Source organism: Mus caroli, chromosome 5 (assembly GCF_900094665.2).
Source record: "Mus caroli chromosome 5, CAROLI_EIJ_v1.1, whole genome shotgun sequence".
Taxonomy (NCBI): Eukaryota; Metazoa; Chordata; class Mammalia; order Rodentia; family Muridae; genus Mus; species Mus caroli.
In genome coordinates this window covers 107,673,526-107,687,381 of record NC_034574.1, presented here as the reverse complement: position 1 = coordinate 107,687,381, position 13,856 = coordinate 107,673,526, and the positions used below count along the sequence as shown (strand labels likewise).

Here is a 13,856-nt window from a genome sequence, read left to right as displayed (position 1 = left end):
GAGGAATGTTGACAGTTGATAGAACTGAAGCAGAGAAGCCACTGACAGCACCTCTGGGGGCCTCAAAGCCACTGCAGGGGCACCACTAAGGCTGCTCAAACAAATGGTTCTCAGCTGTCAGCCTGGGGCCTCCCCAATGGGGTCTGGGCTGCAAGCTCTCAGGCCGGTGCACCCGGACTGCCTGGTGTCAGCAGAGGCCAACAGAAAGGACTGCTGAGCCTACCCACTGGGTCAGCACTGTGCAAGCATGCCCTGCATCTGTAGGTTGAGCACAGGCCATCTCCCACAGAGGGACCCAAGAGTCCTGCCTGCTACCCAGCAGGCCAAGGGTGTGAGGTTGTTCAGGAACGACCTCTGCCCTCTGCCCTTCAACCCGACTGCAGGTCCTCACATTCACTCGCTTTCTGTATACAGACGTCAGTCATGAAGCAGGGCTCCAAGAGGTAGGTATGATCCCAGCAGCACCCCTACATCCAACCCCCTGTGCACAACTGGCCCTTGCTCCCCATCCCGAATACCCCACAGCCCCCTCTTTTCTTTCTTCTTATTTTTTTTTTTTTTAGAAAAAAAATGTTTTAAGAATTATTTATTTCGGGGCTGGAGAGTTAGCTCAGCGGTTGAGAGCACTGACTGCTCTTCCAAAGGTCCTGAGTTCTATTCCCAGCACCCACATGGTGGCTCACAACCGTCGGTAATAAGATCTGATGCCTTCACAACTGATTCTTCAGCCCCAATTAACCAGAACCACATAATCTTTTTTGTTGTTGTTTTGTTTTTTGAGACAGGGTTTCTCTGTATACCCCTGGCTGTCCTGGAACTCACTCTGTAGACCAGGCTGGCCTCGAACTCAGAAATCCGCCTGCCTCTGCCTCCCAAGTGCTGGGATTAAAGGCATGTGCCACTACGCCCAGCTCTGAACCACATAATTTTAAAACAGCAAACAGCCCTGATAGAGTCTTTAATGTTCCCTCTGATATGTCACAAGCCAGGCCTCATCTGCACTGCTCTCAACATTCTTATCTTCCAGGCTCCTGCAGAACATCCCAGAGCCCTCAATACTCAATGGCTCTTCTAGCCCAAAGTTCCAAAGTCCTTCCACAATCCTTCCTCAAAACACATGGTTCCCAAAACACATGGTCTGGTAAGGTCTGTCACAGCAGCACCCCACTCCTGGTATCAATTCGTTTTAGTTAGGGTTTCTTTTGCTGTAATGAAGCACCATGACCAAAATACGTGTCTGGGGGAAAGGGCTTATTTGGCTCACACTTCCAGATCCTAGTCCATCATTGGAGGAAATCAGGACAGGACCCTGGAGGCAGGACCTGATGCAGAGGCCATGGAGGGTTGCTGCTTATTGGCTTGCTCCTCATGGCTTGCTCAGCCTGCTTTCTTATAGAATCCAGGACCACCAGCCCAGGGATGGCTCTGCCCACAATGAGCGAGGCCCTCCCTTATTGGTCACTGCAGGTTTGAGTGTGTAAAGGGGATGACTACAGGCTGAGGAAAAGATGGGGTTGGGGAGTAAGCCCACATCTCCTTCATCAATATGGGTGAGGCGGGAGAAACTTGGACTCTGGGTTGGTGTCAGGACAGATGGCGTTGACTTAGCTGAGAACACAGAGAGCAGACAGACTTCTGGGTTGTGATGGGAGTCTGGCCTTACCTGATGACTGCCTGGCACGGGACAGAGGCTCCACGGTGAGGGCATGAGAGTTGCGAAAAGCCTGCGGCCCCGTGAAGTACCAATGAGGAGGTTACTGAAAACCAGAAGCCTGCCTCATGTCACCCTGAAAGGCCTGGGAGGTGTCAGGATCTGAACCTTCAGGGCTGCACTCCTGACTTGATGATGGAAGAAGCCAGTGACGCTGCAGGTAAGCTCAGAGGTGCTCGCTTGCTCTGTGGGCCTGTGTGTATAGTGATAATTCTGGAATTCTGGTTTCTTTAAAACACACAGGAATATCCTAAGAATGTGCTTGCATTTTACCCACAGGGGTAGGGGGTGGGGCCACTTGTTTCCCCAGCTCACTGATTTGCCTCCTGCTCTAGCAGAGGCGTGGTTTCGCCAGCTGCAGATAGTTTCCGTGATTGTGTGATGTTTGAGATTCTGGGAGTTTTTCAGAGGGTTGATAAATGCTAGGGGCCCTGAGAAGAATGGTCAGTGGTCGGCGTCATCTAGGGAGGTTGTTATGGTTTGTTAGTAGTTGTGCCCAAAGAAGAAACATAAGAAGTTAGATTCAGGGATCTCTCTTCTTTCTTTCCTTCCTACTTAGTGGTGGGGGAGAAATGGGGGCAGGAGGGATAAAGGTGGGAAAAAGAACCCACAAAGTAGCAAAGACCAGCTGTGTGTGTACATGTGCGTGCACACTTGTGTACTTATTTACAAGTGTCTGTACTCCTACCGTGAGTCTCAAGTACTAAACTCATCAGGCTTTGCAACAAGTGCATCTAACCCTTAAGCCATCTTGCAAAACTAATTTCTATTCACAGCCCAGAAAGGTTCAGAAATAACTCTGAGCTGGCAGCTAGAAGCAGGTGGTGTGGCCAGTTAGGTCTAAGTGCTCAGTGCGGTCTTGGGAGTCATGGCTCAGGTGGCATGAACGGTGGCGAGGACTCTTACGCACACCCTGCCTACAGTGACTAGGGAAACGGAGCACTGGGCGTTTGGGGAAAGGATCACAGGGGAGCTGCGGCGTGAAAGTTAGGGCACTGTAGAACTGCTCACAGAGCGCACAACTGTGTCCTGGTGACCATAAAGGTCCCCTTCCTCATGGCTCCACATGGCTGACCCCAAGCCAGGTCATGGAGAGCATCGCAGTCCTGAAAGCGACTGCTTTAGTTCATGAACAGAAAGCTCCTAAAACCCATAAAACCCAGGTGGCAGGAAAGCTTTCTGTCCATAAAGGAACAGAGCTATGTTGACTTCCTGTGGCACCACGGTCTGTCTCAGGCTGTGCTGTCTGTGTGTCCGTGGCTCAGTGCAGTGTCTGATTCCTGCCAGAGACTTCCTAAGGCCTGGATCCCCCTAGGGAGACTGAAGAGAGCAGCCTAGAGGACAGGCTGTCTGCACAGAGCTTCCATTAGTCCACGCCCTTAGCTGCATCCCATCTCTATACAGAATGATCGTTAGAGGAACGGACTCAAGAGATCTTGGACCACTTTAAGTCAAACAGGGTCCTATGTTACATGATGACATGCCAGTAACACCCAGCGCCCACCAGCCTAACACCATAGAAAGCAGCAGTGACAGCCTGAGGTGATACTGAGACAGAGCTTTACTTCAGTTAGTGAGCATTTGACAAGTGCTCGCAAATGTGTAGTGGAAACAGAGCTGGGGGCCACATCCAAGGACCTCAGCAGGAAATGAAACAGGCTGAGAACCAGTTCTGTGATAGAAGAGAAGTGATACAGCACTCAGAGCCCAGGCGAACTCTGGGTTCCCATAATCAGGGACAATACCGTATATTCAGCTAGAGTGGGCAGAATCTGGAATACAGGGATGAAAGCCAACTCGAGGAAGGCTACGGAAAGATACAAGCCATAACAACCCGACTGTCGCCATGAGGACCCATGGCCGCTTGCAGAGGTGTATTGGGACCTAACAGTGGGGCCACGCTCATCTGTGATTCCGAGTCCCATGCCATTTCTCCAGGGTCACATGTCTCTCTGGGCACTTAATTCCCATGGGGCTGCACCCTGGGCTTCCGCAGACACAGGAGGTCCCAAGTCAAGCCTCTGCCTTGATCAGGCTTAGCCAACCAAGTGACCTTGAGGACTCTTTCGGGATGGCACATGTTGGGCTCAAGTGCTCTGTAGGATTCTTTTCTTCTCGGTGGTGTGGAGCTGGGCAGAGGACCACACAAGTGGAAGGTTAAGTACCCCACGCTGAGAACCCCTAACCCCTAGGGGTAGCCCTCACAACACTTCCAAACAAGGATGCCTTTGTCACCAGCTCTCCAGACTGCCAGCTCTTCCACAGTACACACGTGGGCCTTGGGGCTACACAGCTCATAACTGGCAATAACAGCACCAAGACCTATGAGCCCTCAATAGAATAACTTCTGAACAGCAATTTGAAAACCTAAACGGCTCCCTCCTCTCTGCGGCTGGTCCTCCCTGAGCTGACAGCTACAGGTGAGATGAGAGGAACCTACGTATCCTGTCATGGTACTCCTGTCTGTCAGGGAACATGACTTCTTCTTAGACTAACTCTAACATCTACTTATAAATCATTCCTGATCTCTGGCGGCACTGAAGCCAAGGCCTATTGGGGTGAGAAGGGCTCTCAGGGGACGCTGCACACCCATGGCATCCTGACATCTATGGCCCATGATGTGCCTGACAGGTATGGCTCAACTAGCCAGCAGCACCCTGAGCACTGGCCAGCACCAACACCGTACAACTGTCTGGAGTGGTAGTGAGTCGGCTTGCTTCTCTGTGCTCAACGTCAGTCCCAGGCAACTCTGAGGTGTCCGTGAAGCTGAGGAGAGAAAGCATAACATTCCATCAGGCCAGCAGTCTGGAACACTGGGAACCGACTCCCTTTTCTTTAGGAGCATACAAGTGGGTTTTCATGTACCGCTGAGAAAGCCTTGACTCTGGGCCATAAATAAGGCTCTTTATGAGCTGCCCTGAGACACTTGCGTGTGCTCTGTGAAGCGCATCCTGACACACTGATGCGTGCTCAGGTGGCTTTGGAAATGCTGTTCCCTGTGCTTAGAGCCCTCGGTCTATAGGGCTTTGAGGCTCTACAGCAAATGGAAGACCCACTCTAGCCTTACGCCACCCAGGCCCCGGGTTCTCTGACAGGGAAATAATGAATGCTCTCTGCAGCACACACCCCTCAGAATGCCAGGGGCCAGGCAGCCCTAGCTCCAGAGAGCCTAGTCAGCAGGTTCCTCACAACAGACATGACAGCCTTTGCTCCTATGTGCTCCATGGTGCCCTGCTCAGGGCTCACACATAAAGATGCTCAGAAAGAGACAAAGAACAGAGGAAAAGGGGGAGACAGGTGTAGATCTCTTGGTCACTTGGCTTCACTGGCAGCTGGGACCTGATCCGGCTCTCACCAGCTATGGCCAGGGCTCTTCTAGATTGCACTCTGTCCCCCAACAGAGTGGGCAGGCCCACAATCAGCAGTCAGCCTCTGGGTCTTTGCAAAGGCTGAAGCCATGGGGACCAGAGAAGAACCCTTGGACCATCTGAGGTCAAGTTAAGGAATGACAGCCTTTGAACAGAGGCTATAACCAGTCAGGACAGACAGACACAGGGAGAAGACAAGAAGAGCTGAGGATGGCACCATGGTGGCTCGACACCTGGCAAGTACCCACCTTGGGCTGGTAGCCCTTCTCCACCATGGTCTTCGCCTCCTGCTGCAGCAGAACATTGGAGCGCTCTTCCGCCTGCCTGGCCTCCTCCTCTTGCTCCTCCTCCTGCTGGGCTGCTTCCCATTCCTGTCCCTGGCGCTCTGCAACCTGGACACCGAGAACAGAGTCACCAGAAACAAGGCCCAGAGGTCACAGCCCTCCTTCAAGCAAGGACACAGATGGCAAGTGCCAGAAACCAGGACAAGAACCTGAGGATTGGGAACGGCCATACGGACGGTGCTGTGAACCATGGGACAGCTCTGAATGCAGCCATGTGTTTGGAGAACAGGATAGAAAGAAGAAAAGGGGACAGTGACATTAGCCTGGTTTCCACAGACTAGGAAACCAGGATGGAGCCTGCGGCAGAGATTTGGATGTAAGCAAGCAATGGACTGGACTCAAGGACCCCGGCTGAGCTCTGCTCTGCAGTGTCCTGAGAGGCTGCCCTTGCCCTTGGGCCCCACCTGGGCTTCCAGCTCCTGCTTCCTGGCCGACTTCAGCTCTTCACTCTCCTCCTTAGCTCGCTGAGCTAACTGCTTCCCCTCCTCGAGACTCTTGATGAGTTTCTCCCTGTGTTTGAGGGTCTCCTCCTGCGCCCGCCGGTTCTGTTCAATCTTCTCCAGGATCTGCTGCTGCCTCCCGGTCAGAACCTGGCCGAGGGGGAAGAGAAGGTTTGCATTTCAGTCTAAACCTCCTGTCCCAAGCCTCACCCCAGCTATAGCCGCATCCTTACCAACCCAGTCTAGTCCACCCTAATACATGGAGAGCAGGCCTGAGCCACAGGCCCAGTGCGGGCCACTGCTCTTTCGCATCCATGCCAACTGCCCTGGTCAGTTTAGTTTGTTTTTCTAACTCTCCACACACTAGAGTCATATGGGAAGGGGAATCTCAGTGAGAGAATGCCTCCACCAGGCTGGCCTACAGGCAGGTCAGCAGGGAATGTGCTTGGTTAATGATTGACAGGAAAGGGCCCAGCCCACCGTGGCTGGTACTACCCTTGAGCATGGAGCCCTGAGTTGTATGAGGAAGCAGGCTAAGTCAGTCATGAGGAGCGAGCGAGTCAGCAAGCAGCCTTCCTCCACGGCCTCAGATTCTATTCCTGGCTTCCCTCAGTGACAGACTGTGACCTGAGAGCTGTGAGCCAAAAGGAACCCTGAACGACACCAACCCACAGGACACAGCAGTGCTCGAGGAAGGACAGCAAAACGCCGGGGAGCCCTCTCCACAGGGAGGGAGGAGCTTCAGAGAAACACCTAAGACTTGGCCCACCAGGGGTCAGCCACACAGGTAGGGAGATGGAGCCAGGCGTCCCCTCCACTGCTCCAAGAGGCAGACGCCTGCTGTTGTTTGCGGCTTAGACCTTGACCCAGAGCAGTCAGATATTCCAGTCCCAGCCCTGGATCCAAGAAACCACCAGACATGCTGACATGTGTTCTGTAAGGAGGGGACAATAACGTGGCCACGAACAGGCAGGGAGGACACTGAAGTGAGGAAGGTGGAAAGCCACAGGGTGCATTATACAAGAGTGAACACCACCAACCGCGGACCGATTGCCACACGCAGACGATCGTTCCAGACCACTCTGTGAGTGTTGTCACTGATGACGAGCTGGTGAGAATGCTCCCAATCAAATGCACAGTGGGGAGAAAAAGACACCAGCATGCTTTTTGGAATTACCTCACTCATCAGTCTGTCCCGCGCGACCTGCTCTCGGGCCCACTCGGCCTCTCTCTTCTCCCACATCTCCTTGGCCTCCTCCCTGGACAAACACAAAAGGGACAAGATGGATGGGAGGGCACACGCAGCCACCAAGCTTCAGGCAAGAGTGTCCACACCAGCTTTCCTACGATGATACTTAGGGACACGTCTCTAGTATTTTAAGTCATCATTTAGTGCTGATGAGACCGGAAGCCAGAGACAGGAGGAGGCTATGGCCTGCACCCAAGCCCGGTCACTGCATTCCCGAGAAGACTAGTGGCTTAAAGCCTCTAGACAGCTAGCAACCCCCTCAGGTCTCCATGTGCCATGCACTTACCGCTTGGCTGAATGTCAGGACCCAATAATGGTGTCTGGACATCAGTGTCTAGTGCCTGCTATTTGGCTATTTCCATCTATGGGTTGGACTTTTAGTCCCCAAAGCTGGACACACAGGCCAGCAGTCCCAGCCGTCCCAGTCCCTGGGCGCTAAGGAGATCACTAAGGAGGAGACCAGCTGAGGCACCACGGCAGCACCATCTTCAGGAGGGCATTAGGATCCAGACCCCAGGATCTTGTTACAGAGCTAAGCAGCATTAAACATCTGCACCCTGCAAGCACCCTCCTCACGCTGTTTGAGACTTGACATGACCACGTCAGTTACTCTGAACTATAATGATTTCCACCTTGAAGAACATTAGGTCACTACCCTAAGCCACTAGCAAAGACATAGTCCCCGGGGATGGTTAAGTGAGTCACAAGGACAGATGTCGCAGAACAAAAGTGGCCCACCCAGGGACCCAAGGGCACCTCACGGAGCCTCCTGCCCAGCAGGGTTGCTCACCTCAGCAGCTGCTGCAGCTCTGCCTCCCGCGCTTTCTCCAGCTGCAGCTGCTCCTCGATGACCTGCTTCATCCAGGCCGCGTCGGCCCGGGCTTGCTCCCGCCTGGCCAGTTCCACCTGCTGCAACTCGCCTTCCTTCTCTAGGAGGGCCTGCAGGATCCGCCCATCTACCTCCTGGGTGAAGGGGCAGGGCCTGTGGGTGGGCTGCTCCCAGCCCTGGGGCAGCGGCAAGGTGAGCCCGCCTTCCCACACAGTCCCTGCTACCCAGCCATGTAGGGCCTGACACACATCCTCAGGACAGAAGGGAAGGGGCTGGAGTGCTGCTTCTGATAACGTCATCAGCTTCAGGCACATATGCTTGCCAGTAAAAGGAGTGACCCCCCACTCAGGAGGCAGAGGCAGGTGGATTTCTGAGTTCGAGGCCAGCCAGGTCTACAAAGTGAGTTCCAGGACAGCCCCAGGGCTACACAGAGAAACCCTGTCTCGAAACATTCCTCCCCCCGCCCCCAAAAAAGGAGTGACCCCCTCCTGCCATCTGTGCCACCACAGGCATTCGCCCCTGGACATGTACGGCAGCACACTTAACACTACGTAGCGAGAACCCATTTAAGTTACAGCAGAACTCAAACAGACACATGCACAAACTGCTCGCTGCAACTTTCCAGTAAACAGGGAAACCCAGACATCAGGAATGCGCACCGGCAGGGGGCGAGCTTTAACCATGTCTACACAACAAAAGCAGGGGGGGATTCTGGGGTGAGGCAGAACAGTGACAGTACACCCAAGTCTGACCAGAGGAGGCAGACGGTCAGGAAATATGGCTGTGCTCACCCACAGCCTACTACAGCTCGTGACAGGAACACCAAGCAGCCACTGCTACAAAGCCCACCCAACATACACTCTTCCCTATAAAAACCGTCGTGTGCAAAGCAACTGAAAGGGCCCTGGGAAACAAGCACAGGAGGAACCGCCGCTGTGGGTGTGTGGTAAACAAGACCAAGAGAATCTGCGCCTGCGTGGGAGCAGGCATGGCTGCAGATGGGAACCACACCCAGGGCTTCTGCAAGAGCAGCAAGTGACCTTAACCACTGAGCCGTCTCTCCATTCCCTAACATTCCTCCATCCATTTACTTATTTTTAAAGGAATGCCTACGAGCCAGGTATGATGACACACACCTTTAATCCCAGCACTTGGCAAAGGCAGGTGGATTTCTGTGTGTTTGAGGCCAGGCTGGTCTACATAGCATATTCCTACCCAGCCAAGGGCACACTGTGAGACCCTGCCTCAAAAACACACACAAACAGGGGCTGGAGAGATGGCTCAGGGGTTAAGAGTGCTGGCTGCTCTTCCAGAGGTCCTGAGTTCAGTTCCCAGCAACCACATGGTGGCTCACAACCATCTGTAATGGGATCGGATGCCCCCTTCTGGTATGTCCAAAGATGGCGATAGTGTACTCATATAAATAAAACAACAACAACAAAACAAACAAACAAACAAAAACCCAAAGCAACACAGTCCACCATGGTCGCACAGCGCCTGGCAGCTCAGGCACATGGGTAGTGTTGTGAGAGTGACCCGTGCTTCAAGCTCCCCTCCTCTCTGCACCGTCCACCAGCACTGCTCTGCCCCCATCAGGTCCTGCCTGCGCACTGGTGATGCTGTTCCCAGAGGATCGGCAAAAGCCTGCCTGCTCACTCACCAGCTCCTCCTGGATTTCCTGGGTGCGCCTGTTGAGCTGCGCGTTGTACTGATGTTTCAAGAAGCGCCTAAAGACAGGAAGAATCAGGCAGCTTCAGTCCCCACAGGGCCGATTAACAGCGGCACCCTACAGACCACAACCCCTTTGGTTCTCAGGAGATCCCAAGGACACCTGAGAAGGCAAGAGACCCACCCTCTGGGGAGAGCCCTGGGCATCCCCGACTCACCCCAGCTCTGTCTTGCGCCGGAGGGCGGCCATCTGCCTCCTTTCCTCCTCCAGTCTTTCCAGCTCCCAGCGCTGCCTCAGCAGGTTCTCCTGTTCCTTCTTCAGTTTGGTTGCCTGTGGTTACAATGGTAAACCCCGGGTGAGATGGGGCGATCAGACTGCCCTCCTGCACATCCCCAGGTCTGGCAGGTACTATGTGAGCCCAGGCTGGCCCCAAATGTCATGGCCACCTCATGTGACTCTTGAGTCCCACCTCAACTAAACCATTCCTACAAGGCTGGCCCAGCCCGAGAAACTTCCAGTGCTGGGCCACACTTAGCTAACTTAGCTTCAGTTTCCTTGGCCAGCACAGCAGCCACGGGTGAGGCCAGAGATGAGCAAGTCCTTGCTTGGGCCCTGTCTCTTCATTCAGAATGAGTGGGTACCACATTCCCAGTTATTAAAACAACGGGGCCAGGGAGAGGGAAACACAGGAGACCAAAGAGGAGAGGCCTCCCTCCATCTGAACAGAGGACTCAGCTCTCTCAGGAGACCACAGTGTACCAAACTCCCTCATGACTTACATACTGAGACCCAAAGCTGTTACTAGTGGAATGTTGTGTGTTGGGTGCTAGACCATGTCCCACTGGGAAAACCCTGATCTGAAAAGGCGCTGGCGAGGTGTGTCATCCGAGCGGACAGGTGTGTCTTAGACCATAATGTTCCCAAGTCCGAGGCACACTGTGGAGCATCTCAGCAGAACCATGAATGGGGTGTACAAGCAAGAAGAGAGGACACAGGCTGGATCGGGTTCACAGACCCTCCCACCCCCACTCCCGCTGTGATCTTCTCAGAATGGCCTTTGAAATTTCCCCATTCCCATGTATGTTAGAGTAGTGTGTACAAAGCGGCTGGGTCAGGCCAGGAAGGCTCCCGCTCACCTCCATCTCCTTCTGCTTCAGCTCCTCCATCTGCTGGCGCAGCGCCTCGGCCTGCAGGCGCCCCTCTAGCTGCCTCCTCTCCTCCTCGACTCTCATCCTCGCCTCGGCTTCCCGGCGGGCTGCTGCGTACTGGTTCTCCAACCGCTTGTTCTCCTGCTTCTCCGTGGCTTCTTGCTATAAGAGGACAACGGGTCAACATGCAGCCCTTCAGTGGGCGACAGGGCCCAGGCAAGCTCAGCGCAGAAGCCCTGGGGGCTCAGCAACGCCAGGTTCCTTCCTCCTGTCCGGCTTACAAGATAACACAATGAACCTAGACGCGAAATGACACATGTGTCTTGTGGACCGCAGAGGTGCTGCACTAGATAAGCCAGGGTCGAGTGTTTGTGATGTAGGTTTATGATGCTGGGGCCGGAGGTGGCTTGGCGGTTAAGGGCTCATGCTGTTCTTCCAGAGGATGAGCTGAGTCCAGTCCCCTGTATCCAGATTGGACAGCTCATGAACTTTCTAATTCCTCCTCCAAGTGATCTGATGCCCTCACCTAACCTCTCAGATACCAGCACATGTAGCACACACACACCCACACACAAAAATAAAATAAAAAATAAAAACCTACGGCTGGCTGAGAGATGCTTCCATGGTTAAGAGCACTGACTGGCTGCTCTTCCAGAGGACCCAGGTTCAATTCCTAGGACCTACATGGCAGCTTGAAGCCGCCCATAACTTCAGCTCCAGAGGATTCAACACCCTCTTCTGGCCTCCAAAGGTACCAGGCATGCTTGAGGCACCTACACATCCATGCAAGGAAAGCACCCATACACAGAAAATACATTTTAAAAACTTTTTTCTTTAATTTAAAAAAGCTGGCAAAAGAGTCCACCCTTGTAGCCTTAGTCCCAGGGAAGTGGAAAGTGAGGGGTCCCCACGGGTCCTTGGAAGTCTACTTGGGAAAGCTACAGACTTCTGAAAGGCCCTCTCTCAAAAAAACGACAGCTGGCTCCTGAGAAACATCACCCCCACACATGCACACATCTGCATACACACCTACACATGTGAACCCACACACGCGTGCACACACCTACATGTGAATGTGTGTGCACACATACAAGAACATGCATATGAGCATGCGCAAAGCAAACCTCAGCCTGCACATGCAGCAAGCATCCAGGCAGGCACCTGCTGCTCATTTAGCCAAGAGCACGGAGACAGGACAGAATCACAAGTGCCGACAGTGTGTGAGGGTCACACATTACATACCTGCTTTTTTTCTTCTTTCTGTGTTGCCCAAGAATTTATCACGTGCTTCTTGTGAAGGTCCAACTCAAGCTGAGGGTGAGAAAGAAAATGTTACTTTGCCTGAGGGTTTGTGTGACACTGACTGAGGTGACTTGCTGTGGTCGGTGCCACCTGTTGGAACCTGACCATGACTCGCTACCCCAACAAAAACAGCCTGATGAGGACCACCGAGAGGGCTCAAGTGTAAAGTCGTGGTCTGCGTACCTGAGGTCCATCCCTGGCACTGCCCATGTAAAGAGCAGGATGTGATGGTGTGCGTGTGGGCTCCTTGCACCTCTGTGGTGAGGTGGGAGGCAGAGACTAGAGGACTCTCTACAAGCCCAGAAATTTAAGGGTCAGCTAGCCCAGAGTTCAACTTAGCAGCAGAAAAGGACAGACTCTGCCTCTAAGGGAGGCTGGGGGACAGGAGGAGAAGTGACGCCCAATGGTTGATCACTGACCTCCACACAGGGGCCACAACACATCTGCACCCCTCACACACACAATCGTCAATAAAAATCAACAACAAGCTGGGTGGTGGTGGCACACGCCTTTAATCCCAGCACTTGGGAGGCAGAGGCAGNNGGATTTCTGNGTTNNAGGCCAGCCTGGTCTACAGAGTGAGTTCCAGGACAGCCAGGGCTACACAAAGAAATCCTGTCTCGAAAAACCAAAAAAAAAAAAAAAAAAAGTCAACAAACAAAATCCAATCTAAATGATCAGCAAATAGGAAACCAAAGGATCACGAGCTTCTAAGCCCTGTCTACCCCTGGTCACAAAGGGCCAATGCTCTCTCCGGGAGCCCAGGGGAGGGCAGCGAGCATTTCTCAAACAAAACTGCAATTTGAAAGGAGAGCCCGGGAGATGCTGGGTAAGCAGAGCCAGCCCTAAGCTTGGCTCACCAAAACTTCCTGCCTGAACTCAGAGACCCAGCTGCCACCGCCTCCCCAGTACTGAGATTAAAGGACTGAACTCCAGCATTCGGGAGGCAGAGGCAGAGGGGCAGAGGGGCAGAGGGGCAGAGAGGCAGAGGGGCAGAGAGGCAGAGGGGCAGAGAGGCAAAGAGGCAGCCTAACACACATCTAGACCCAGAAACAAGGAACAAAATCTGAAACCGCGATGGCGCCTACCCAGGCGAAGCAATGGAGGCTTCGTTCTCACCTCTCGAAGTTTGGGGTTGTTCTTCTTCCAGTGTTCATACAAAAGTCGTTCAGCAATCTATCAAGAAAACACAGGAGACGTGAGGTCACTATTCACATCCATCCACACTTAGATGAGATACAACAGAAGTCAGCTTCTCCCTTCAGTGATGACACCCCCGTCTGCCATTAAAACCTGCTGCCTTTGCACACCAGCTCTGGAGATGGGACATCAGAGCCAATCGGAAGGGCATGGACAAATGCCTGTCTCAGTGGACCAAGAGCCAGCTAAGATCTGATGCTATGGCTGGGTCCCTTCTAGGGGCAGAAGTTTCTAAATACATACTAGGCTAAAATACACAGACTGCAACTAGTTACCATAGCCACCCAAAACATAAAATACAACGTTCCCAGGTATTGGTGGGACCAGAGAACTGAAAAAAGTGAAGATGAATCCCACACAGTGACTTATAAGCCGCATACCAAACACTCCCTGTAAGGTACATAAGAGTGGGTGCTGGCTTCCTCTCTGTTTCCCCTTACTCGGGCTGGCAAGCTCATCTCTCCTATGACCGTGGCCAGTGTTACCTGCAGAGAGACTCTCTTCTGCAGTGTACTGTGTGGAAGCATCAGGTCTCAAAAAAAGCCTCTGGCCAATGAGCTGAGGCAGGATTAGAAAGTGAGGCATGGGGGGGGGGG

General features: G+C 53.3%; 1 protein-coding gene across 1 annotated transcript in view; it reads right to left on the bottom strand.

Moving 5' to 3' along the window:
- Positions 1-3,254: 3,254 nt before the first annotated feature.
- The window catches only part of Tchp (trichoplein keratin filament binding), a 13,496-nt gene continuing 2,894 nt past the window's right edge, over positions 3,255-13,856 (bottom strand). The window contains exons 4-13 of the mRNA XM_021162784.1: positions 13,180-13,236; positions 12,001-12,069; positions 10,747-10,920; positions 9,828-9,940; positions 9,602-9,668; positions 7,903-8,075; positions 7,041-7,122; positions 5,828-6,013; positions 5,328-5,471; positions 3,255-4,477 (exon numbers count right to left, since the gene is read on the bottom strand). Coding sequence (XP_021018443.1) covers positions 4,445-4,477; positions 5,328-5,471; positions 5,828-6,013; positions 7,041-7,122; positions 7,903-8,075; positions 9,602-9,668; positions 9,828-9,940; positions 10,747-10,920; positions 12,001-12,069; positions 13,180-13,236 — 1,098 coding nt within the window. The 3' untranslated portion in view covers positions 3,255-4,444. The remainder of the gene's footprint in view (positions 4,478-5,327; positions 5,472-5,827; positions 6,014-7,040; positions 7,123-7,902; positions 8,076-9,601; positions 9,669-9,827; positions 9,941-10,746; positions 10,921-12,000; positions 12,070-13,179; positions 13,237-13,856) is intronic.